The sequence below is a fragment of the Sceloporus undulatus genome, chromosome 5, assembly GCF_019175285.1.
Source record: "Sceloporus undulatus isolate JIND9_A2432 ecotype Alabama chromosome 5, SceUnd_v1.1, whole genome shotgun sequence".
Lineage (NCBI taxonomy): Eukaryota > Metazoa > Chordata > Lepidosauria > Squamata > Phrynosomatidae > Sceloporus > Sceloporus undulatus.
The window spans coordinates 42,666,824-42,691,406 of record NC_056526.1 but is presented as its reverse complement, the minus strand read 5'-3'; the positions used below and the strand labels follow the sequence as shown (position 1 = coordinate 42,691,406).

At 41.1% G+C, this 24,583-nt stretch overlaps 1 protein-coding gene across 7 annotated transcripts in view; it reads right to left on the bottom strand.

Annotated features, from left to right (window-relative positions):
* ANKS1B (ankyrin repeat and sterile alpha motif domain containing 1B) overlaps positions 1–23,632 on the bottom strand; it is a 448,976-nt gene extending 425,344 nt beyond the window's left edge. For 6 of the 7 annotated variants that reach the window (XM_042467951.1, XM_042467950.1, XM_042467959.1 and 3 more), the window contains exon 1: positions 23,332–23,555. In XM_042467951.1, coding sequence (XP_042323885.1) covers positions 23,332–23,465 — 134 coding nt within the window. In that variant the 5' untranslated portion in view covers positions 23,466–23,555. Of the gene's footprint in view, positions 1–23,331 lie in introns of all 7 variants that reach the window. The other variant, XM_042467953.1, reaches the window with a different exon arrangement.
* Positions 23,633–24,583: the final 951 nt, after the last annotated feature.

The window sequence follows — 24,583 nt, the reverse complement described above, 5'->3', positions numbered from 1 at the left end:
GGTCTGCTGTCCCAGCCCAGGATTTCCTCTGCCCCATCTCAGATTCGCCTCTTTTCACTTGCTGCCCCTCACTCCTGGAACCTTCTTCCCCCACGAGCAAAGGCCATCACTTCTTTAACCAGCTTCAAAACGGAGTTGAAGACCATCCTGTTCAGGGCAGCGTTCCCAGGCATTGCATAATTGTCACTTGCTATTTGATGTTCTTTTGTTGCCTGTTTTATTTAATCATTTCCTGTATTGCTATGTATTTTATATGTATTATCCTACTAGAGAGGACCCTTCCCCACCACCACTCCCTTTGTGTCGTGTCTTTTTAGATTGTAAGCCTGAGGGCAGGGAACCGTCCAATTAAAAAGATTGTATGTACAGCGCTGTGTAAATGTACAGCGCTTTATAAATAAAGGTTAATAATAATAATAATAATAATAATAATAATAATAATAATAACAACAACAACTCAGCAGAACGCTAGACATAAAATGCCAAAGCACGGCAAACATCCAGCATGTGCATAGTCTTTTCCAGAGGCATAGATGAGTCTGGGTAGAAATTGGGTAGAAACCACCTTAGGGAGGAATGAGATGTCCGGTCTGAGGACCATTTTGTCTCTGTGGAAAACAAGAAAAGGCTCATCATAGCGCAGCGCCGTCAGTTCAGAAGCACGTCTGGCTGAAGTAATGGCCACAAGGAAAGACACCTTTAGTGTCAACAGTCTCAGAGAGGCTGAGCCCAAGGGTTCAAAGGGAGGCCTTGTTAGCTGTGTAAACACAAAAGAAAGAGACCACCCTGGGGCCAGCAGAGGCATAGGAGGATAAAGATGATGGAGGCCTTTGAAGAACCTTTTCATAGTCAGCGTAGTGAAAAGGAGAGCTGATGGTGAACCAGGAGGCTGGTTGGCAACAATAGGCAACAGATAAAGCTTGAGAGAGGAGAATGCCAAACCTTGATCACAAAGGTGTAAAAGATAGTGTAAAGCTCTAGAAAGGCTCACAGGACTGGAGGGTTCAGCTCTAGCTGCAGCAAATTGACAGAAATGATTCCATTTATAGGAATAGGATAGTTTAGTAGAGTCTTTTCTAGAAGCTGACAAGACCTTGAGCAATTTGCGGGAGTTCAGGGTCTGATCCTGCAAGCTGTCAGATGTAAACTGAGGAGGTCTGGATGAAGGACTGCTCCATGAGAGTGAGACAGAAGATCCGGCCAATTCGGGAGTTTGAAGTATTGACCCCTGGACAGGTGGAGCGGGGGGGGGGTGAATCAGGGTTGTCTCAGCCAGATGGGGACCAGCAGAATCCCGTTGGCTCTGTCTTTGGTCATCTTGGTCACAACCTTTGCTACAAGTGGTAGCGGAGGGAAGTCGTAGAGGAAGTCTCAGTTCCATCTCCCAGGGAGCCGTATCCCCTGTCCCCCGGTGCAGAATTGTGGGCACTGAGCATTGTCCAGAGTGGCAAAGAGGTCCAAGGATGGAGTCCCCCATCTGGAGGCGAGAAATTAGAGCTGTATCCGGTTTGTGCCAAGATAGGGCCATAACATCAGACAAAGAGGCTAAAAATGGAAGGACCACCGGCTGATTAAGAACAGGCAAGATACCATAAACCGGATCCCTAGGAGGTTTAAGGAGTTGGTCAGCGTGGAGGCCTATGGCTCTGGACATCCTGTCAACAACATCAGAGAAGAGGTGAATGTCCTCGACGGGAGACTGAGGCATAGTATCTTCGACCTCTTCATGAGGGGAAGCTATCACCAGCGATGGAGAATGAGGAGATGGCTCTGGTTCATGTGTGGATTCTTCAGTGGAATGTAGCACAGTAGGCACAGAGAGAGCTACAGATGGGACTACCTGAGGAATCGACAATGGGACCGTCGACGTCAAGGGTACAATTGGAATTATTGACAGCATGGGTGTCATCATCGACGTCGAGATCAACGTTGAGACAAGGGTCTCCGCCATAGAGCAAATGAGTGAAGGCGGAGGGTGGGAGACGGTGGCTATAGTACGAGGTGGTGGCGATGGGGCACACTAGCAGCTGCCATCTCTAGGAGATCGAGAGCGAGAACGGTGCCAAGAAGGTGATTGAGAGCGACATTGAGGAGGTGAGTGAGAGTGGAGTCGATAATGAGAAGGAGAGTTATTGTGGAAGTCACGGTAATGATATCGGTCTCTATAGGAAGGAGAGTAGGATCTATATGAGGAAGGCCGTTCTCTCCAATATTGTTCAGCTCAATAACGAGCGACATAGGATCCTGAGGAATGAGGTAAGCCGTGCTTGCGTCCGTCTCAGTCCCGAGGCGAAGGGGATCTGGAGGCTCTGGTTGGCGACTGCCTTCAAGGAGGTGGCGGTGGAGGCGAAAAGAAAAGATCTATAAGCTCCCAGTGGGGTTGCCAGGATCTGTGCCAGTAACGTAGTTGGGACAGGAGGCAGAGGAGATATTGTCGTCGGGACCAGAGTGGCGACAGTCGAAGGCATAAGCATAAAGATAGCCGTCGATGTCGAGTCAAGAACCCCCGATGCCGAGTCTAAAACAGTGACCGAAATGGAGGATGGCAAATCATCCACCCATGTGCCAAAGTGGTTGAAGGGGCAGTTGCCATCTTAGGTTTAGGCTTCTTGTTGGGTTTGCTGGAAACAGGAGAAGCGTCGGGCCTCTTTTTGGCTTTCTGAGGTCTCTGTTGAGAGACAAAGTGGACCTCTTGAGGCAATGATGATTCTGAAAATGATGGCTGCAACATCAAGGTTGTATACATCGATGCCGCCAATGATATGGGAACTGAAATCGACGTCGAGGTAGCATTTGTCGACACTGAAGGGCTTGAAATTTTGGGAATCCTAGGAAGTTTGTGGATGGGGATTTTCTCCAAAGGATCTAAAGCCAAAGCAGATTTTTGGGCAACAGACAGGGAGCGCTCCCACAAGAAAAATTTAAGTTTGGAGCCACTATTCCTAAGAATCACCGCAGTAAAAGCTTTACAATAGGGGCACCTATAAGAAATATGGCCTTCCCCTAAACAAAAAAGACATTTAGAATGACCATCATTGAAGGCAATTTTACGGTCACATTTGGAACAATGCTTAAAAAGGGCGGCCATAAGAGGCCTAGAAGTGGTAGACCCATCCAGGCTGGCAACACTTCTCTCTCACAAATATCAAAATTTTTAGAGGACAAAATCTACCATACAGTAAGGGAAAGGGAAAGGGAGAAGAGACAAAAAGCCTACTGTACAGTAGAAATCTACTCAGCTCAGGAGCAAACTGAAGGAGATGTTTCTCTTGTGGCGGATGAAAGAGAACTGGAGGAGGAGCTAGACTGGCGGGATTTGGCATGCTCAGTGCATAGGAGTGCGTGGGGCTCCCGCCAATCTGCTCAACTTTTCAGCTTCCGAATGGAGTCTCTGCACAGGCACAGTACCCAATTGTGTGAGGCATAGAGACCACGAAGAAGAAACAAAGATTTTAATACTGATAATGCTGGTAAGTGACTGTTTACTCAGTAACTCCAACTCACATGGCCATGATGGAAAGTCTATATTTCATCTGTCTTTGTACTGAATAGACCAACACTACTGAAGGCCATATGTTCTACTTTTGTACAAACATTCTGGTTTAGTGGATGGAAGCCAATAATATCCTTGGAGGATAACCAACAAAGACATACAGCCTGTGCAGACCGACCATTAAGGCCGGCCGGGGGGTGGAGTCAGGGCGTGGTGTCCACACGATGCACACCCTGACTCCACCTTCATGGCGACATGAAGCCACACGCCACACCACATGGCATGCTGTGTCTAGGCGCTCCAACCCCATGGAGCGCTATAAAGCCATGGCACAGCAGCTACGGCACCCTTTCCAGGGCACAAAAAGGAGCCTCTTTTTACGGCTTCTTTTTGCGCCACGGAAAGGCCAGATCGGGGCCGCAGCATGCAGTTGCCATGGCTCCACTCTAAAAGAGGCGGTCTGCACAGCCACATAGATGCACTGTTCGTGGCCTATTCAGACAATTAATTAGCTTGCAGGCAAAACTCCTTTTTAAAAAACTTTACTCAATCATCAGCCATATGTTCTGCACAAATTTCAAATAAATGTCATTGCTTATTTAATAATTTTATTTTAATGATATAGACTAATATATGTTCCTTTGGTGACTTTGATTCTGCAAATGCTGTAATTCTTACTAATCCGGTTTTTAAACAGATAATGTTAGCATTACTCATAGTAATTACTCTAATAATAAACTATAACATCTTAAAATATTTACATTATTTACATTACAGATATTTACATTAATACATGAACCGGACTGTCATCCATTTAGCATATGCCTCCATCTTTATCGAAGAGGCAGGACAGAAATAAATTATTATTATTATTATTGTTATATGAGATTGATGAATTATTTCAAAAAAGTACATAAAATCATTCCAGTTCCTACTCTCTTCAGATTAGGTCTCAGTGCATCTCTGTTTTCTCTTTGCTCCTTCAAAATCCTTGATCTATTTATATTATTAATGAGATATTATGGAATGAGATATTAATGGAATTTGTTAAGAAGTCAGGGGACTTTGTCACACAGGGAAAATTGTAAGGTTAAACTGGTCACAATGCAGGGTCATCCAGGACATTAGGAACAATTTCACAATTGCTTTTCAAATGACGCCATACACAAGCTGGTCAGAATCCAGACAGAAAATGAGGTGAATTGGGGAATAAGCATTTTCGCAAAAATACCATGTTTTCAAGTCCAGTTCATTCAATCAATCAATCTTTATTTCAGTCACTGACCAGTATAAAATAAAATAAACAGAGTAAAACAATGAGATAAGAATAAGTGGACTAAATAGGTAAAATAAGTAAAATGGATAAAATAATAAGTAAAATACAATTGTTGATACAAAATCAGAGATGATCTCTTCCAACTAACATCAGATATTACCAACCATCTGTTCACTTGTTTTACACATGATGTAACAAAACTATGCTACTTTCAATATGACAGTTTGGTTTTGGCTGTCCAACAAACAGCGTAAATAAAACATGTCAGTGTGGCCAGAAAAATTGGTTAGAAGAGGGGTAATCAACTGGTGATGAATATCCTTATAAAACTGACAGTACAAAAGAACATGGGCTGTGGTTTCAATAACACCAGTTTCACAGGGACATAGTCGGAGCTCATGAGGAATTTTCCTATATTTCCCTTCCAGCACTTTCATTCACAAATTTGCTCTCTTCACGTAATAGCAGCCGTCTGAAAACCATGTCCCCGATTCTCCCTGTTCCCAGGGTCCCTTGCTGTGCCAAGGAGACAGCTTTGTTCTTAAAGGGATATATAACACACACAAACCTCTTTCCCTCACGCAGCTAGTCTCCTCCTCTTGCAGTCTCTAAGCCTTAGAGTCTAAGGGAACAGTTGGTGGGAGAGCAAGAGAGAGGACGTTTTGGAATTTCTCCTGTACAGGAGCAAGAAATGGAGGATATGTCCTGGAAAAGGAGGGCACATGGGAGTTTCAGCCCTTGCTGAAACCAGGCAGGCTTATGGAGCAGCCATCTCCTCTTTCTCTCGTGTGTGTGTGTGTGTGTGTGTGTGTGTGGTTTTATGGGAGTTTGCAAAGGGAAACCTCAGCCTGCCTTCCTCTGAAACAGCTTCTGGAGCAAAGAGGATTTTCCTCCCCTCTCTTGAGCATGTGTGTAGATGCACTTGGGGAAATGACAGTTTGGATTATGTGCAAAAAAGTTATTTCCTAGTTAGCAACAGGATTTGTCCTCATCTGTCTGAAACCCAAATTAGCTTTCAACCCATTTTCTTGCCTAAGTAGTGTGCCTTTAACCCCTTGTTGTGATTTGTGTGTGAATTTGCTTGCTTTTCCAGGATGCCAACACTTTAACCATTTTCAGGATTGAAGCAGATAGGTCCCCGTATGAAAAAGTCCAGGACATAATTACACCCCGGCTGTCAAAGACTGGAAATGTATGACAGATAAAAGTTCTATGACTGAATGAGAACTGTTTCTGATGTATCTTTTGCATTGTAGTTTGATTGGGGGGGGGGGTGTTTTAAAGATCATTAAAAGGGCAATACACATGCACAACATGTGTAATATGGAAATGTACAGACACATCTGATCAATCCAGCTTTTCCCTGGCTGAAATTATTTAGGAAACTAAAAAAGATATGGCTTGTGTCTACCCATCCAATTTCAAAATACGGCCAGGAAAAACAACACAGGAAGTGGCACTTGGTTTATTTTTAATATTATACACATCCCAGCATTATATTTTATCCCATGGAAAAAACAGAAAAAGATAGCTTTAATACAGATCAGAAAGGTGTGGTGTGGTGTGGTGTGATTTCCTAATTCAGCACAGTAGCCTGAATGAGAATGGATATGGACAACATTTGTCAGGAATAAAGGAATGTTCTAAATCTGCAAGAGAAACTGTCACAGAAGTCAAAAGTAGAAATTCAGTCTCAAAGGAGGGGAGCATTTGTTGTCATGTTCTGAAATACTGTAACAGATTTAGCCTAACAGTAAAGGCGAGAAACACTTCCATAGAAAAAAATCTTGCAATCTAATGCTTATTTATTTACTTATTTCAATTGTGAATTAAATGTATCTCTCCTCCAACATAGCAATTGCATTCTGTTTAAATTCATTTGAATTACAATGCTTCAACATGGGATAGGCAAAGTGCAGTCCTAGGGTTGCATGAAGCCACACAGACCTACAGAATTATGGCCCCGGGACCTCCAGACTGCTTTTCTTTTCCCCTAGCAACAGAAAGGCATAATGAAATGCCCCTCTCCTTCTCTGAGGAAGGGGGACATTTTGCAATTCTGTGCAGTTCCTGCAAAGTCCCAGGGGCAGAAAACTGACCCATGGACCTATCACAGTTGATTGTTCCTAATTTATGTTAATATATACAGTACATTCTCCTGAATTTAGTAATACTTGTTTATGTAAAGGTGGGTTTCTAAATTTTCTTTGCATGTATATTTTTCCACAATATCTCATAATAAGTACAATATGAGAACCTTTTGATTATAAAGAATGTTTATGTAATTCACAGATCACACTATTGCTTTACAGCCTTAAATGCTTTGTCATTTGTTCAAGGAATAAAGCCTTGCTTATGCTGAATAAAAACCGTGTTAACTGTGTCCAACAATGAGTATCTCTCATTAGCTTCCTTCTGAAAGAAAATACAAGGGAGCTTATTGAGTTTTGTATATGGTTACATCACCTAAAGAAACCTCTGTTGGAATATTATGGTAATTGTGAGCAAACTATTCATAATTCCAAAGACACAAACTGTAAGAAAAACAACTGCTCTCCTAGGTTGTTACTCTAGGAACCTGAAGTCTCATCTACAAATGATGTTATTATATTAAGAAAGTGCATTGAGTATTTTAAAGAACACGTAAAACTACCATACCATACCATAACCTTTATTAGGCATCTCAAATAAAAAAAAAAACATCATACAAGTTAAAATTAGATATTGGTTTTAGATATGCTAGGGTCCAAATAATTCCAGTCACATTGTCCCATAAACCAAACTATCAAGCACATACTGGTTGAGTATTTCTTATATGAAAATCTGAAATGCTCAAAAATCCAACACTTTTTTCATGGGACAGTGACTTTTTTGCTTTCTGATGGGTCAATGTACACAAATTTTGTTTCATTTCATTTTGAACAGGCAGGCCCAGCTCCATCAGGGCTAGCTTGAAGAAGAAGAGCCCTCCCTCCAGTCCATCTGCCTTGGTCCAGGCCTCAGACGGAGAGAAGAACCACTGGACCTCATCTCCTTCCCCACCACCATTCCCTTCTCCTTTTGTGTCATGTTTTTTAGATTGTAAGCCTGAGGGCAGGGAACTGTCAAATTGAAAAAAATAATGGTAAGCCGCTCTGATAGCCATTAGGGCTGAAGGGCGGGGTATAAATACCATAAATAAATAAATAAATAAATAAATAAATAAATAAAATTATGCTGTATAAAATTACCATCAGGCTATGCCTATAAAGTAATATAAAACATGAATGAATTTTATGTTTAGACCCATCTAGATTCCATCTCCAAGACACCTCATTGTGTGTATATAAATATCCCAAAATCTGGAGAAAAAATCCAAAGTCCAAAACATTTATGGTCCCAACCAAGCATTTCAGATAAGGGCTACTCAACCTGTATTAAAAACCACCAAACCGAAATCAGAAATAAACCAGTGATTCCAAACCACAGCCAGGGGTAATAAAAAACTGGAGGAGGTCCAAGATATTAAGGGACAAATGGAATCCATGGGAATTCATTATTTTAGGTAAACACTGCTCCATAATGCTTATGAGAAGCCAGTTGAGGAAAATTGTTCTATCCCTACCAGTTTTGATAGGTCAATAATGAAATTCTAGTCATCATAATAATGGGTTGGTTCCAGGGTAAGAAGTGTGTAGCTGGTTTGTAGAACTGGATTTCCCTATCTCTGCTAACCAATAAGAGTCTTCTACCCTTTCAAAACACTACATAGAAGAAATGGGGAACAGTGCTAAAAGTGTTGTGAAGGAAAAGATATGACCATCCCTGAATGCTATATACTACAGCAAACTTCAGATTAAAATGTACACTGATGTGTATAGACTGCTCAGGAAATAAAGTGCAGCTCCAATGCATGGGTCTGAGTGATGGTTAACCCTTTCCAAGACCACAGGAGTTTTATTACAACTTTTTAGTCTTTAATAACTCTTTGTTTCTTAAATTCGCAATTACAGATTCAGTTCTCAGAACTTCCTGTTTGTAAGTGATACTGCAAAATTAACGTATATACTTTAAAAAGTTAAAAAATAAACATAGCACAATTTTATTCATGTTTTTCTTCATGTCCCCCCCCTCAGTAAACTGTTTTGTCTGGTTTTTTTTTTTTTTAAATATTGACCCTTGGTAGGCAGGAGGGAACACTGGAAGATGGAGGGAATTAACCAATTCAGAATTGATAGTTACTATTACTGCAAAATGTAATTAACTAATACAGTCATCCCTCTGTTTGTGTGGACTTCAAATTGGTGTCCTTTGCTTATTCGCAAGGGGCAAATGGAGGGACTAAATATGGGGCATGTATTTGTGGCGTGTGCCTGCAGGGACATGCCACCTTTCAAGCCAATAGGGCTTGAATATTGGTGGATTTCCATTTTCACATGGGGGGGGGGGGTTGGAACTGAGGGCGAATATAGTTAAGTCTGAAATTCTAGGTATTGCACATACATAGGTATCTCTAAAAGAACTTCTATGTTCTGAGCAGATTTTCTGTCTTAAGAAATAATAGCAGCCTCCCTGAATTATTTGATTAATGTCATAACAAGATATAACTTGAATAGTAAAACGTTGTTTCTACCATAGGAAAAACTCAGGAAGTGATATAGAACAAACATATGCAGTTGTTTTTAAGCAACTGGAATCTAGAATTCTGAGAAACTTATAAAGGTTATCCTTTAATTTAAACATTATTATGCCCTTCCATTATTTGGTTGTTCAAACAATAATCATTCATAGGTACAATAACCAGGTTTTGTGCTCATTGTACACACACACTCACAGACAGACATATAGATAGGGATATATGATACATTAAGATTATGTTACAGATCAAAACTAGAAACAGTTTCACAAGAAACACATTGTTAAATCATCTTAATAACATAATAGCAGTAATAAACATCCATCTGAATGAATAGCATTTCAAATTCAGGTGGTTATAATTACTACATACATAGCTCCAAGGAGTAATCCAAAGACATGTTTATTTGACAATATAATTACCATTATGTGTCTTTAATTACTGTAAGTGCCTCATGGCTTCTATGGCTTTGAAGTGACCATGACTATAATAGCAAACAATCTGAAAACAGGTTTTATAATTTGTAGAGAGCATGGCCAAGATGCAAGGGCTGTTTCCATCATTGCACACACACACACACACACACACAGAGAGAGAGAGAGAATACACTCCCTGTTTTTAAAAAAAAACTGGAGATTTTGGATGCTCTCTGAGATTATTTTCAAACAGCATAAAAGGCTACACAGAAGGGGAGAAAATTAATTAATACAGTTAACTGTTTATATTGTGAAAATAGTTAATTTATAGACTGGATGGAACAAATTCCTCTAATTAAATTTATAGAAAAAAATCCAATAGAAATTATTCCGCAGTAATGTTGAAGTCTTCCTTATGGTGCTGGGTGGGGAAAGTATGTTGTCTAGGGCTGGGGTTTTTTAGACCACAGGGCCACAAAGGGGTTTAAAAATGCAATGTTTGTTTTCAACTCCTCCATAGGAGACATGAGGGCATTTTAACCATGTTTTTGCCCCCGCTTGAGCCATTTTAGATCATTTCCTGCTGTAAAAATAGGCTTCTCCTGAGCCTAAAATGCCCAGAGAACCCAGAATATAGCAAAATGCCCCCAAGCCCCAGACCAAAAAAAAGTGGTGTGTTTTTCCCCCAAAGATGGATACCATGGAAGGTATGGACCCCTCCAAGTCTCATGAGGGTAGAATACAGCCCTCTAGCCTCCAATAATTATCCACCCATGCTATAATGTATAGCATAGATCAAATGAGGAGAACACCTCTCCTCACCCCCTTCCCTGCTTCATCCGTGAGGTGTCACTACTACAGTAATAAACCTGAATGCTGCAATCCCATGTACATTTAGGACTGTTTAAATCTCATTGAAGCCAATTTAAGCAGCCTGTAGTACAGTTACCTGTACCACAGGTAGCTACGTATTTGATAGGGAGAATAAAATAGTCAGTCATTATGGCTCAGTGGTTAAGATGCTGACTCTGACCATTGAAAGGTCAGCATGTTAGCAGTTCGAGGTCAAAGCACCACATGACAGAGTGAGCTCCCGTCACTAGTCCCAGCTTCCGCCAAACTAGCAGTTCAAAAGCATGTAAAAGTGCAAACAGATAAAAAGATACCACTTTGGTGGGAAGGGAACAACGTTCTGTACAATCATGCTGGCCACATGACCACAGAGTTATCTTTGACAGTGCTGGCTCTACGGCTTAGTAATGGAGATGGATGCTACTTGACAACCTTATCAGAAAACCTTACCTTTTTAACATATACTACTCCATAAGTCCAGAAAATTGCAGCCTAATTTAGACATTTTTCCCAACCATAGTACATTTAACTATGGTTTGGCTCCATGTCAAAATTGACAAATCATGGTTTATGATTAGACAGGAAATGAGAAGCAGTAACTGTGATTGGAAATGGCTTTCCAAACTACATATTCTTTTGCATCAATATGAATTAAAGGAACACAGTTTCAATAATCACTGCGGTTCCAAGAATTATACCAAGGACAAAGAAGTATAGATATACAGTATTACACTCAGGTGATGTAAACTGAAAATAAATAAACTGTTGTAATTCATACCTTATCTTTTGAAATTTCACACCATGTCTTGGGCTCTAAACTATCAGCATACCTGGCATGGGGAGGAAACTTATTTCCTCCCTTGGCTTTGATGCTATTACAGCCCTTCTGTTTTAGTCTTTTTGGAAGCTGATCAAACACACTTAATATCTTTTTTAAATGGATGCATTTCTAATTTATTCATCTTCAAGACCAGATGGGGGCATTCCTATTTGATTATTCCTCACAGCCAGACACATTTGGGGGGAGGGGGCTGGGGGAAATCTCTCTTTGGCCAAATCTGTATTGGTTTTTAATTGTTTTTACCCGTCTTAGATCTTACATTTTTTAAGTATGTTTTAATGATTAAATTGCTTAACACCCTGATAAACTCTGTGAGATAGCCTCCCATCAAAATTATAAAATCATGAACTCCTGCTGTACATCCCACAAATTTCAACACTTACCCAAAGAATTGAAGACAAGATCCCAAGGGACCATATGGTCTCAGTTAAGAATACTGTGTTAGAGTATATTATGTATGGACTGAGCCTTAGGGTTGATTTAAACCAAACCTCATCTGCAGACTCACATAATTCACCCTTTGGTGCTTCAAATCATAGTTTGTCAAAACCCAGGAAGTTATGAATTATATAGGATTGAATAGTAAAGAGAATCACATTAACACAGCACTTGCTCATTAAATAAAAAGCTATGATTTGGTATTTTATCTGAAGCAAGTCACAGTATTCCCATGACCCAAACTAACACTTAATATCTGGAATTGCAGTCATAACTGTATCCACCCCATTTTGAAAAGCCATGGCCTTACAAGCTTTTATACTGACTTATACTGTCAGTATACCTTTTGCATTCTGCAGATAACACTTTGCTTTTATCTAATCCCATGCTGTAGATCTATACTCTATATGCTTTTCAATATTATCCAGAATTCTTTGAAATACTTTGATTTTAACACATTAACTACTGCAATTTCAAATCTAGTAATTACATATTGAAATGTTAACAACCATTGCATACTTCTTGACAGAACATTACAACTTGACACTAAACCATTAATTACTTCATCTCAGTGGAAGGCAGACCAGAGCAATCTCTTCAGTGTCACAGCTGGAAACAGTTTTTGCTCCCAATGCAACAGTATCTCAAAGTGCAACATTTTCATTATCTGGCTGTTTACTTATGAAAAACAAACCAACTGGATTCCTAATCTACTTGGATTCCTAATATAGAATGGGTCCAAACTAAAATAATCTAGTTTTATTTCACTGTATTTATTTTAAAATAGTTTTTAAAATAAATAAAAAGTTAATATAATATGAGAGCTTACCTATCACTATAGATATCTCTGATTCTGATGTAAGGCTTCTGAATCAGAAAAATCTAAATTTCCAGTGGTTACAAATTCCTAGGATGTCTTACTTTATATATGAAGAAAATGGATTTCAATTCTGAATTATTAAATATCTTTTGGTAGGTCTCCTTCTTTCATACTATGAGACTGGGTCATTCTTTCATACTATGAGACAGGGTAAAGGGATCCCAATAGGCCACTGAAACTTTGCCTCCCTGCCCCCAAGGCCTTTCCTAATGCTCCACAGAGAACCCAAGTGGGCAAAGTTGGGAGATGTTAAACCTCTCCCTGCAGCTTCATCCAGTCATTTATTCATAATACAAGCCAGATCGGCATGCTCATCCAAGATCAACTCTTGGATCAAAGGTATTTTTCCATTCACTGACTTGACATTAATCCCTTTCTCAAGGAGCTTCTCACCTCCCAGACCAGAGGGGGAACCTTTTAAATTGAAGGAATAAATATTAACCAGGTTCACTGGATGCTGTCAATGTCACTGGACTGTTCCTAGAGATCCAGAAACTATGATATCCACATCCTCCAGGTGTCTATTAGTATCACTTCCACATTTACTGCCTTCATCTTTGTATCAAATATAATGGAAAACCAACTGGAAGACAAGCATACAGGACTATTTGTGACCATTGATCATAAAGCATTGCAAGCTCTGTATCCATCAATTGGATAAATGAGCTGTTCTGGAGGTAGTTGAACTGTTGCTGAAAGAGCAGTACGGTGGACCCTTGTTATACGCTGGGGTTTGGTTCCAAGATTTCCCCATGGATAACAAAATCTGTGGATGCTCAAGTCCCATTAAATATAATAACATAGCAAAATGGTGTCCCTTATAATGAAAAATCAAAGTTTGGAAATGGAAAATCAAGGTTTGATATTTGAAATTTATACTTTTTTTGAACATTTTCAAACCGTGGATGCTTGAATCCATGTTTAAGAAGGGCCGACTGTATGTAGATTGGGAGTGGCCCTACATCCAGCTTTACCACTTTAGACCCAACTGGACTCCATGATTCAGAGTGCTTGGAATCAAGTTCAGCTGCTCTGTCAAGTATGACCTTTCATGGGCAAGGAATACCTAGCCACAGTAGTTTATGCACTGGTAATTTCCATATACTATAATGTGCTCTATGTGGGGCTGTCCTTGAAGATTATTAGGAAGCTTCAGCTAGTGCAAACTGCAATTATAGTAGTAGCTAATAACAAACTATGGGAAGGGGATTTGGAACTATAAATTGTAAGTAGATCCGTTGGTCTTACATTTGGACTTGTACATGTTGTTCCTTCTCATGCCATAAAACATTTGTGAGTTATGAAAAGGCTGCAAGGCCCTTGCCTTTTTCCTTTCTTTGTGGCAGCTGGATGGACCCTTCTTATTGTTAGCTTCCACCAGCACACCAGACTGCATACAGCCCCCTAAGCTTCCAGTGCAACCCCAGCTCACTCAGTTTTTAACTTTAAAATTGATTTTGCTCACTGCATGGATTGTGGGGCACTTTTGCCACATTTGTAATATGACCTAATTTAGATCTTACTGTGCTTTTTTCAAAACATTTCTAGATATATATTTTTAACGGTCCCTCTGCTAAAAAATAGGTTGGGAGATTAAAACTTGACAAAATGGTTTATTGTGTCAAAACATTTCATGGTTATCATACTGGGGTGCTTGGAGGAAGTCCTTTGAGGTCCATGGGGAGGTATGTACAGCCTCCAGGCCTCTGAAAGTTACCAATACTAGCAATTCACCAAAATCTTTGGAAATGGTGCTATCAAGTCATGATTATGAACTAACATCTATGTTCCAGTCCCTTAGAGACTCCATACACATATCCCAGAATATAAAAATCATAGTCAGAATGTTTATTCTGTCTATTTATTAAAATGCTCAATACAACTGATAATATAACAGGAGTATAAAGGCAACAAAACATTTCTCACCAAAAAAAAAAAGCACTAGAGAAACATCATTTAGAAAAATATACCAGGGAGAACAAAAGTTAGGAAGTTTACTGATTATACAATTTTGAACAGAGGAAGGATCTTGGACTATTCTGGTACTGTGTTTCATCAAGCTCAGCTGCCTGCCTGCATGCCAACCTGGACTATGAAAGCAGGAGTCTTCCCAGGTTTCAGATAATACAGCATGCTTAAAGAAAGTGAGGACTATGGACTGAAACAGGAGGTTGAAGGAAAGAAGAATTTGCTGTTTGCTGCTGCCTCAGTTCCCAATGAGACTCCATACTCTCTTCAGAAGTGAGGCTCTGACTCGGCTGGCCTGGGTTCCATCCAGCTCAGCTGTATGCATGCCTGGACTATAAAAGAAGGACTCTTATGGCAGCTAGCTCACTACTAGCAGGGTTGCTGTCAAAGTGACAACCTCTTCTGGGATGCACAAAGACACATGCCTGTCTGTTTGCCAGAAACGAGGAGAGTTTACTATCAGAAATTAATATTTTCCTGTCAGTATAGGTTTTTTGTTGGTTTTTTAAAGAGCAAGTGTTTTGCTCTCCCAGTAAATAAAGGATGTGCTTTGAAGGAGGAAGGTGGACAGACATGGGCAGGTAAGGAGAATCAAGGAGATATGAAGGGGAGAGCGTCTATCCTTCTCCCGCCACCAACTGTGATGGTTTTTTGACCTATTTTCCCTTCGTTCTCAAATATGAGGACCTCCACCTGTCCTTCTGCTATAGCCACCAACTGTGGGGACCTTCTAGATACCTTCATGGTTCCTTTGTGAAATTGTATTTATCTCCTTTCCTCACCAGACACCACCACTCTTTATTAACTGCTGCCGCCACAGACACTGTTTCTAAACCCAACTTTTCAATATGTAGCGCTGCCCAGAAACAAGTGTCTAATACAAAAATCATTTTATTAAACAGAACTTGAATGTTTTATCAGTTTAATTATTTAATACATCTAAATCACTCTCTCACACACTCATCTCCTAGTTGATTCTGACCTTGACTCTAACCTTTCTCTACCCCTGACCCTGACTAATTCTCCTAAACTCAAACTCCTCAACCCCACTACATCCTAACCTTGCTAGACTACTCTCTCATAACATCACAGATTCTTAACCCAAATTTGACAGAACTCACTCTCTCAACGATCCTTACCTTATTACATCTACTATACATGACATGAATTACCACATATTATCTAATAAATACACCAACATCCCCCCCACAAAGTCTATAACAATCCAGTTATGTTATTGTGGGATTTAGGAGAGATATAGAGTGCTGATTGTCCCTGAACCATCTCCTAGCCTGGACAGTTTTGGAGACAGCCCCCCTGCTGTTAATAAATGCCAAGTCAGTAAATGGAGAATTAAGAGCTACCCAAATTTGATTCCGGATGAGTATGCCAGATTTTTCTGTGCAGAAACAGATGAGACCTGGGCATTTTGAAGTGCATACACCTGAATATGGGTAACCCAGACAGAACTGGAATTCTGTTGACGTACCACCACCACCACCACCCTACCATTGCTCAACCATTTCCCTTCCAGAGCTAGGCAGGGTAATCTCAAGGGGGAAGAGTGTTGGAGTAGCCTCACTTTGTGATGCTGGGGGACTTCAGCATCCATGCTGTGGTTGCCCTGTCAGAAGTGGCTCATGGCTTCATCACTATCATGACAACCACAAGTCTTTTTCAAGTAATAACTGGCCCCCAGGCACATTCTGAATCTTGTTTTCTGTGTCGGATTGGATGGCTATGGCTTTGGTGTGAAAGAACCTTCTTTAGTTAGTTTACCATACCACAATAATTTTAAAAAGATCAAGCTATAACATTCATTTATCAAATGTTCTGAAAAGAATAACAGTATTATATTTGCAGTGATTAAAATCACTGAAAAATACTTAAAGCATCTTTAAAACATACTTCCAATAAAAGATTTTTAAAATGCAGCACACCACTTTACACTCACACTACTGCTCCATAATTAAAATTCAAAGGCCTGTCTTTAGAAACGTCTTCACCTATCAGTGGAACAAGAGCAGGGAGGGAGCCGACTGTACCTCTTGCTGAAGGGAGTTCAACATCCTGGGAGCAGCCACAGAGAAAGCTCTCTCCCAAGTCCTTACAAACCATGCCTGCAAAACAGTGACTTATGTAAGAATATATAGGCCTGTTACAGACAGCCAAAATAAAGCTGCTTCGAGTCACAGTGGAGATATGGTGTTTCAATGATGCATGCGTCCTAAGAGTCCAGAACTCACACCAAAGCCATGCTCCAGCCCTAAGGTCTTTCAGATCATCTGGGCCCAAGCTGTGTAGGGCTTTAAAGGTAAAAATGAGCAGTTTGAATTCTGCATGCAAACAGACCAGTAGCAGCGGAACTGTTTCATGGTCCCTGTAATCAGCCCCAGTCAACAGCCCGTCCACAGCATTTTGGATCCACTTAAGTTTCCAAACAATTTCCAAAAGCAGCCCCATGTATAGCATGCTACAGAAGTCCAAACAAAATGTAATCAAGGCATGTGTTGCTGTAACTAAATGTGGCTTCTCAAAGATTGGACACAACTGGCACAATAGTTTTTATTGTGCAAATGTCCCCCTGGCTACAGCCAAACCTAGGCATCCAGGTTCAGATCTGAGTCCAGGAGTACACCCAAGCTACGAACTTGAGATTTCCAGGGTGGGTAGGGGTGGATACATGCAGGCTGAATCCCTTTTCCCTGATCTATCTTTTGACTGACAAGGAGCACCTCTGTCTTGTCTGGATTAAGTTTCAATTGTTCAGTTGTTTGGTACAGAAACAGCTTCCCTGAATCAGATGGAAAGGAGAGACAGAGTTGTGTCTCATCAGCGTACTGGTGACTCTGAATCCTAAAACCCCAGATGACCTTTCTGAGCAGTTTCATCTAAATATTAAACATCATGGGGGTCAGAACTGAGCCGTGAGGAACACCATGGGATAATAACCAAAATATCAAACAGGTGCCCCCAGCACCATCTCCTGAGTCTTACCCTCAAAGAAAAACTGAAGCTACTGTAAAACAGTGCCCCTGAGCACCATTCTAGAGAGGTGACCCAGAAGAACACTGTGACTGATGGTATTGAAAGCCAGTGTGAGGTCCTGCAGAACCAACAGAAACACACTCCCCTTGTCTAGTGTTCTGCAACAGGTCATCTACCAAGGTGACCAAAACTGTCTCTGTCCCATAGCTAGGCCTGAAAGCCCGGAGCTGGGAAGCTACCACAGATTCAAATACAAGCTCCAGTATTGTAGGGTCCAGGGAAGTTTGTGTGTGTGTGTGTGTGTGTGTGTGTGTGTATATATGCCTCACCACAGCCTCTTGTTGTGTATAGCCAGGAAGTCCAGTATGCAGCATCCTCCAAGGATCCAGTCCATATCCTCAAGTTACACAAACTAAGGTCCAAAACACACCACAGAAATAATCCTGTTTGAGACTACTTTAACTGCCTGGCTCAATGCTAGGGAATTCTGGGAACTGTAGTTTTGCCAGACATTTAGCCTTCTTTGTTAGAGAACTCTGGTGCCATAACAAACTACAACACTCAATATTCCCTATCACTGATCCAAGGCAGTTAAACTGGTCTCAAAATGGATTATTTCTGCAGTGTGTTTTGGTCCTAAGGCTGCAAGAATAATGCTTGACAAGCATGACTACATCTATTAGATGTACTGTATATCAATTACAGCATCAAAGTCAGAATGGATACACATGATTTTATCTGAAAAGTGCTGTGGTCTACGGAGTTGTTTATACACTAATCTTGTTGTCCTGAACACTCAAGGCAGCTCTGTTGGACAACACTGTGGGGATGCAATGGTGGCAGTGAAGAAGGATTTCTTTGCTACTGCCACCACAGCATAGGCTTTCCAATGAGCTCTAATCCACATTCGGTCAGACTCACTCCCAGCCTTTTGCTATCATCACTTTAGTCTCCATCCCACTTGTTTCACTACTTCCAGCTCCACAGGGTGAACCAGGGTGCTCACTTGGTTCTACTCTGTAGGAGGGGATGCTTAGATGCAATCATGTTCACTATCCTGATCATTTCTCTTTTCCAAAGATCAGCCAAGGCTTCCCACATGATCACCTGCCAAGGCAACAGTAAACTACTCAAGAGTTGTCAGAAATCCATCTGGATCCATAAATCACCTGAGATGACAATCTTAATTGCCCCTCCCTTCTGCAGTGGTTCTAAGTCTCAGTGAATCTATGGCTCACAGGTAGTGATCAATACATGACAATAGAACTACAGAAAGACTGCTGATCAGCAGGGTGGGCCAATCTCTATTCTGTACCCAAAACCTATCTTTAAGTACACAAGTTCAAACACAGCAGATTGCGAGATAAGGCACAAGGTGAGGGTAAATGGGATCCCAATAGGCCACTGAAACTTTGCCTCCCTGCCCCCAAGGCCTTTCCTAATGCTCCACAGAGAACCCAAGTGGGCAAAGTTGGGAGATGTTAAACCTCTCCCTGCAGCTTCATCCAGTCATTTATCCATAATACAAGCCAGATTGGCATGCTCATCCAAGATCAACTCTTGGATCAAAGGTATTTTTCCATTCACTGACTTGACATTAAGCAGCTGCATTTTCAGCTTAGGGGGCTAATGCCAAGGCTATCCAGACAATCTGAGATGGGAACAGTTTAGAAGCAACCAGCATTCTGTGGCTCTACCTTCTCCGGTGTTAATAGCTCTGTCTCCCCACTCTGTATCTTCTTCTACCTCTAGAATATTACAGCATAGCATATATTCATGCTCTTTAACAAACCAGACAAAGTTGGACAAAAGCAGAAATGGCCACTGTTTCCACCTTCCAGAAGCGGCACTGGATCTAAGAGTGAGTGTAAGGTAAATATGAAATCTTTCAGAGAGAATGTCCATCCCTTCAGAATAAGATGTACTCTCAATGCCAATTTAGGCGGTATACAAACCAACCAGACCTTAATCCTGTATAGACTGTCTACCAAAGTTTATTTGCCCACACCTCACCCCATCTCTTACATGACAGTTTATAGTGATGCCCAAACTTTGGTCCTCCAGATGTTTTGGATTTGAGCTCCCAGAATTCCTGACTGTTGGCCAAGGTGCTAGGGCTTCTGGGAATTGAAGTCTATAAAAACCAAAGTTTGGGAATTACTAATTTAGGACTTTCACAGCCCCCTTGGTATTGACAGAAGACAAAAAACTGATTATCAAGATATTGATGCGATATAATTCATAAATTCCAAATGATTTCCCTACCAAATTCATGGAAAGGTTAAAGTACAGGGTCCAAAACAGAGCCCTCAGGAAACCCTTAGATCAAAGGCCAATGCGCTGAATAACAGTTCTCAAAGGTGAAGAAGTACAAAAGAAGTTCAACACCAGCGAAAGGGCTCAAGCTCGACTCAGGCTTGCATCCTTCCGAGGTCGCTAAAATGAGTACCCAGATTGTTGGGGGCAACTAGCTTACAGTTGTAAACCGCTTATTGTTAGTTCAGTATGAAGCGGTATATAAATGAAGCTGTTTTTTGTTTTAAATATCTCTTTGCTACATTCACTATTTCAGAATAGTTCCTAAAACAGAGTCTGATTGCTGGTTCATTGGGTTTGGTCCATGTCTTTCTTCATCATTGTTGCAGTGAGCTGCTGAGGCACGTCATGGCCCCAAACATCTTGGAAAACCAAGGAGCCTGAATGGGGACATTTACTGAGACAGGCTCAAATTTGTCAAGAAAATCCTGAGCTGCATCAGAAAAGTGTATTTCTGTGCGAATGCTGCACTCTTCCAGAACAACTAGTTTAGAGGAAACCAACACCACCTCCAAATCTACCTGTAACAACTTTAACAAGGAAATGTTTGGGCAAAGAAGTAATCTATGCACCAAACAATTATAGTGCTATGATTTTACTTGGGCTCCCATGACAACATCTTATGGAATCTTCGGGTTTACAGCTTAGAGGGGGATATTTAGACTTTTCAGCCAGAGAGCTCTAGTACCTTACCAAACTACAAGTCCCAGGGTTTCACAAGATGCAGCCATGGCACTTAAAGTGGAAATGTAGTGCTATAATTATCTAGTGTGAAGAGGTCCCTTGATTCACTGCCCTAATATGAAATGCAGACACCTAATTCCTCCATGCTCCTGTCTTGGTATTCACAGCTTATTAATTTGTATATGCTAGTATTCAAACACTTAAATCATTCAATTCCAAACTGTGTTCATTTCGTTAAACTAAACATAGCTTAAGGCCACAGTTGCAGAGAGGAAGCTTCAACTAAAACTGGAATTGCAGAGATAATCTTAAACAACTTTATGCAAGTGAGAGGCTATTTGAATGGAAATCTATACCTGCAGGTAGAGTGAGAGCTGCCACCAATATTTGATCTTGGAAGGCAACTATAAAGTTAGTGATACTGTAAAACTAAGTATAGTAAAATCCATTACACTTTATTGTAGATTAATGTACAATTACAGCAATAAAATACACATTCATATATTTGATCATTTTATTATACTACCAACAAGCTCTAAGTTATAAGGATGAAAAATGTGGTCATTCAGGCACCTTTTAAAAAGAGATGCTTAGTGCACTGGAATTTATCTTCTTTCTTCTCTTCTTTTCTTTGCCAACTAAATAGTTGATATTGGCTGGTTCTTACAAATATAAAAGTGTGTATTTGTTTTACATATTGCTTTTGTACTTTTTAAATACTATTCCTGGTTTTAAAAGGTTCCAGGGCTGTGTAAAAGGCATTTCATGCAATTTTCTGTATAGCAAAACTAATATAACTTCCATTAAAAAGAACCATTGCAAGTAACTTTCAGCTTTACTAATCCATCATCTAGAATACCAAATGCCAGATTCATACTACGTAATAAATGCACCTCTTCCCTCTATCATCTCTTTTTAAAAGTGAGCAAAACAGATGAACTTAGATTAATCTACTAAATTTATACTAAGAGAGTGAACATATTGTGTCATGAATTTTGGGTCATGTTATCTTCAAGAAACTGCACAGCCACCTCAACCACTACAGATTTTAATTTTAAAAATGGGGGGGGGGGAATAATATGGTGAGCTTGAGAAAATGTTAAACCTGTTACTATAAACAATCCTGGAAATCTACAAGACCTTTTTTTTTGCCTATCAGTAAAACAGTTTTCACTACTTGGGGCCTGCTTCTTTTCTTTCAGTGGCACACTTTACTCGTTAGTTCAAGTTTTAGGTCAATGGCATGTCAGTTCATTTTGCCTTGCTGTAGTCCTAATAAAGGAGATGGGTGCTGCAGGCCTTTTATTTGACAGAAGTCAAATGCCTGTGAATGAAAAACATTCTCCTCACCTGCAGCAGAATCATGCTTAACATTCTGCTACTAATGCCTAACGTTAAATACATATACCACCAGGCTTCTCTGAATAAGAAGTCTGCTCCCTTCATTTCAAAAAGCTTGATAACCCACTTTAACATACTGTATATACTCATGTATAAATCGAGAAATTTAGTTTAACAAATTGACCCAAAAAACCTGGGTCGACTGAGCCATGGGTCAATGTAAGTACTGTATTTTAACTCATGGTGAAAGGCAAGAGTTTAATCTGCCCCGGAAGCACTGACCCCCTTCTCATCTCTCATCCATCCAGCCTTTAGTATGAGCACAAATAGTTATGCCTGCTGTAAGTTCTTTGGCACTGTTTTCCTTTGCTTCATCCACTTTAGATACTTTGTTACATGCTCCTCAGTTTTACCCTCGACTTATCCAGGGGTCATATCAAAATCCTTAATTTTGGCCCCAAAACCTGCCCTTGATTTACATATGAAGTCGACTTATAGTTGAGTATATACGGCAGTTCTTAAATTCTGATCACCTGCTGCATACATTTCACTCATATCCTCTGTAGCTGACCTATTAAAGCAGTTCAAATTCCTTCGCAACACAGTGTTATTATGTTGAGGTCTGCCAACATAACGCAAGGGAGAAAGAAAACAAAACAAAACAACAATCTGCCATGCAATTACAAATAGGCAATAGTTTGTACTTAATCGCCATCGGTCACGAAAACGAATCATACCAAGCATGCTCTTTTTTCATATAAAGTTCTGCACTGGTGCAAATCCCAGAGCAAAAGGCAAATAACCTGCTGACGCATTGAAGGGAAGAAGAAGGAGACAGAGAGAGAGAATGAGAGACAAACCACCCCACAAACATTACTGTGTTAATGTTATCAAAAGCCAGTGACTTTGAAGCAGGCAAATATAGGGCATCGTTTTTTGTGGGGTTTTTGGGCTACATGGACTTGATGTAGAAGAGTTTTCATACACCCAGAAAAAGCTCTTCTAGAACACAGCCTCATAGCCAGAAAAAAATGATGGATGATGGCCACAAAAGCCTCCGACTTCACAAATGTGGGGCAGTTGTGCCTCTGGAGAGGACAGCCACAACTGATAGGTATTATGAATAAGACCAGCATGAGGAGGAGGAGGAGGAGGAGGAGGGTGATTGTGATGATAATGAGGAGGAGGGTACTACTATCCCCTCCTAGTATCAGGGTCCCTACCTCAGCAAGTTGGACAACGGAATGGGTCCAGATCCGCTGCCCAGGAGCCCTCCTTTCCTGCCAGCCAAGAGTTTCTCCACCAGAGACACATTCCCAATGCGAGCAGCTTCCAGCAGTTCCTGGTCCTTCCCCATGGCTAAGAGGAAGCATCTGAGGACCTGGGCCACCAAGACAACCCCCAACAACCCCCCTCTTCCAAAAATAAATAAATAAATAAATAAATAAATAAATAAAATACAGGACGTGGGGAGGCTTTTTATCTCCTTCTCCTCACCCAAAAGACCTAATAATAATAATAATAATAATAATCTGCCCCTGTGTCACAGGGAGCTGAGCAATGGGGATGATGATGATGATATTCCTGCAGCCTTTTTTCCCTCCAGAGCAGCAGCAGCAGCAGCAGCAAAAGAAGAAGAAGAAGAAGAATATTGCAGATTTTCCCAGAAGGAGGGGAAGAGGGGGGAAAAGGAGCAGCAGAAGGAGGGATGGTGAAGAAAAAGGAGAAGAAGGGGAAAAGCACCTCCTCCTCCTATTTTCACTAGAGCATTTCTGGGTGGAGTTTGGGAAGGGGGAAAAAGGAAAGGAGGAAGAAGGGAAAGAAGGCAGGCAGGCAGGAAGCTCTTTGCTGGGGATTGTGGAAGGAAGGAAGGAAGGAAGGAAGGAAGGAAGGAAGGAAGGAAGGGCGGCTCTCTGAGGCTGCTTTAGGACTAAAGAGGGAGCGCTGAGCAAAGGGCAGGAAAAGAATACAATAAAAATATAATAATAATGATAATGATAATAATACTAGAAGGGTTCAGCCTTGGCCGGCTTTAAGGCCCCGTTGCTGAGGAGACCAGCCACGTCCCCTGGCTTCTGAATGGCTGGAGAGACTAGGTTATTATGGGTCCCTCCCTCTCATAATATTCTCATTGGGCTCCCTTCCAGTCGCGTGCTCTGGCTCTGGCTCTGGCTCTGGCTCTGGGGCTCTGCGCCGAGGAAGGGAGCGCGGGTGCCCAGCCCGCCCCAAAAAGGAGCAGCAGCAATAGCAGCAGCAGCGCGCGCGCCACACTGCGGTGCCGCGCGCGGGGGCGCGCTCTACTTCTCTCTCGCTCTCAGGCAGGAGTGAGTGCGCGTGCGTGCGCGTGCCACCCTTCCTAGAGTAGTTAACGGTTACTCTGAAACTGACGAGGGGCGGGGCTACTCTTGGCACCCCCTTCTGCCTCAGGGACCGAGGCGTTGCTGTAGGGTTTTTTTTGTGGGCTTTTTAAACGGC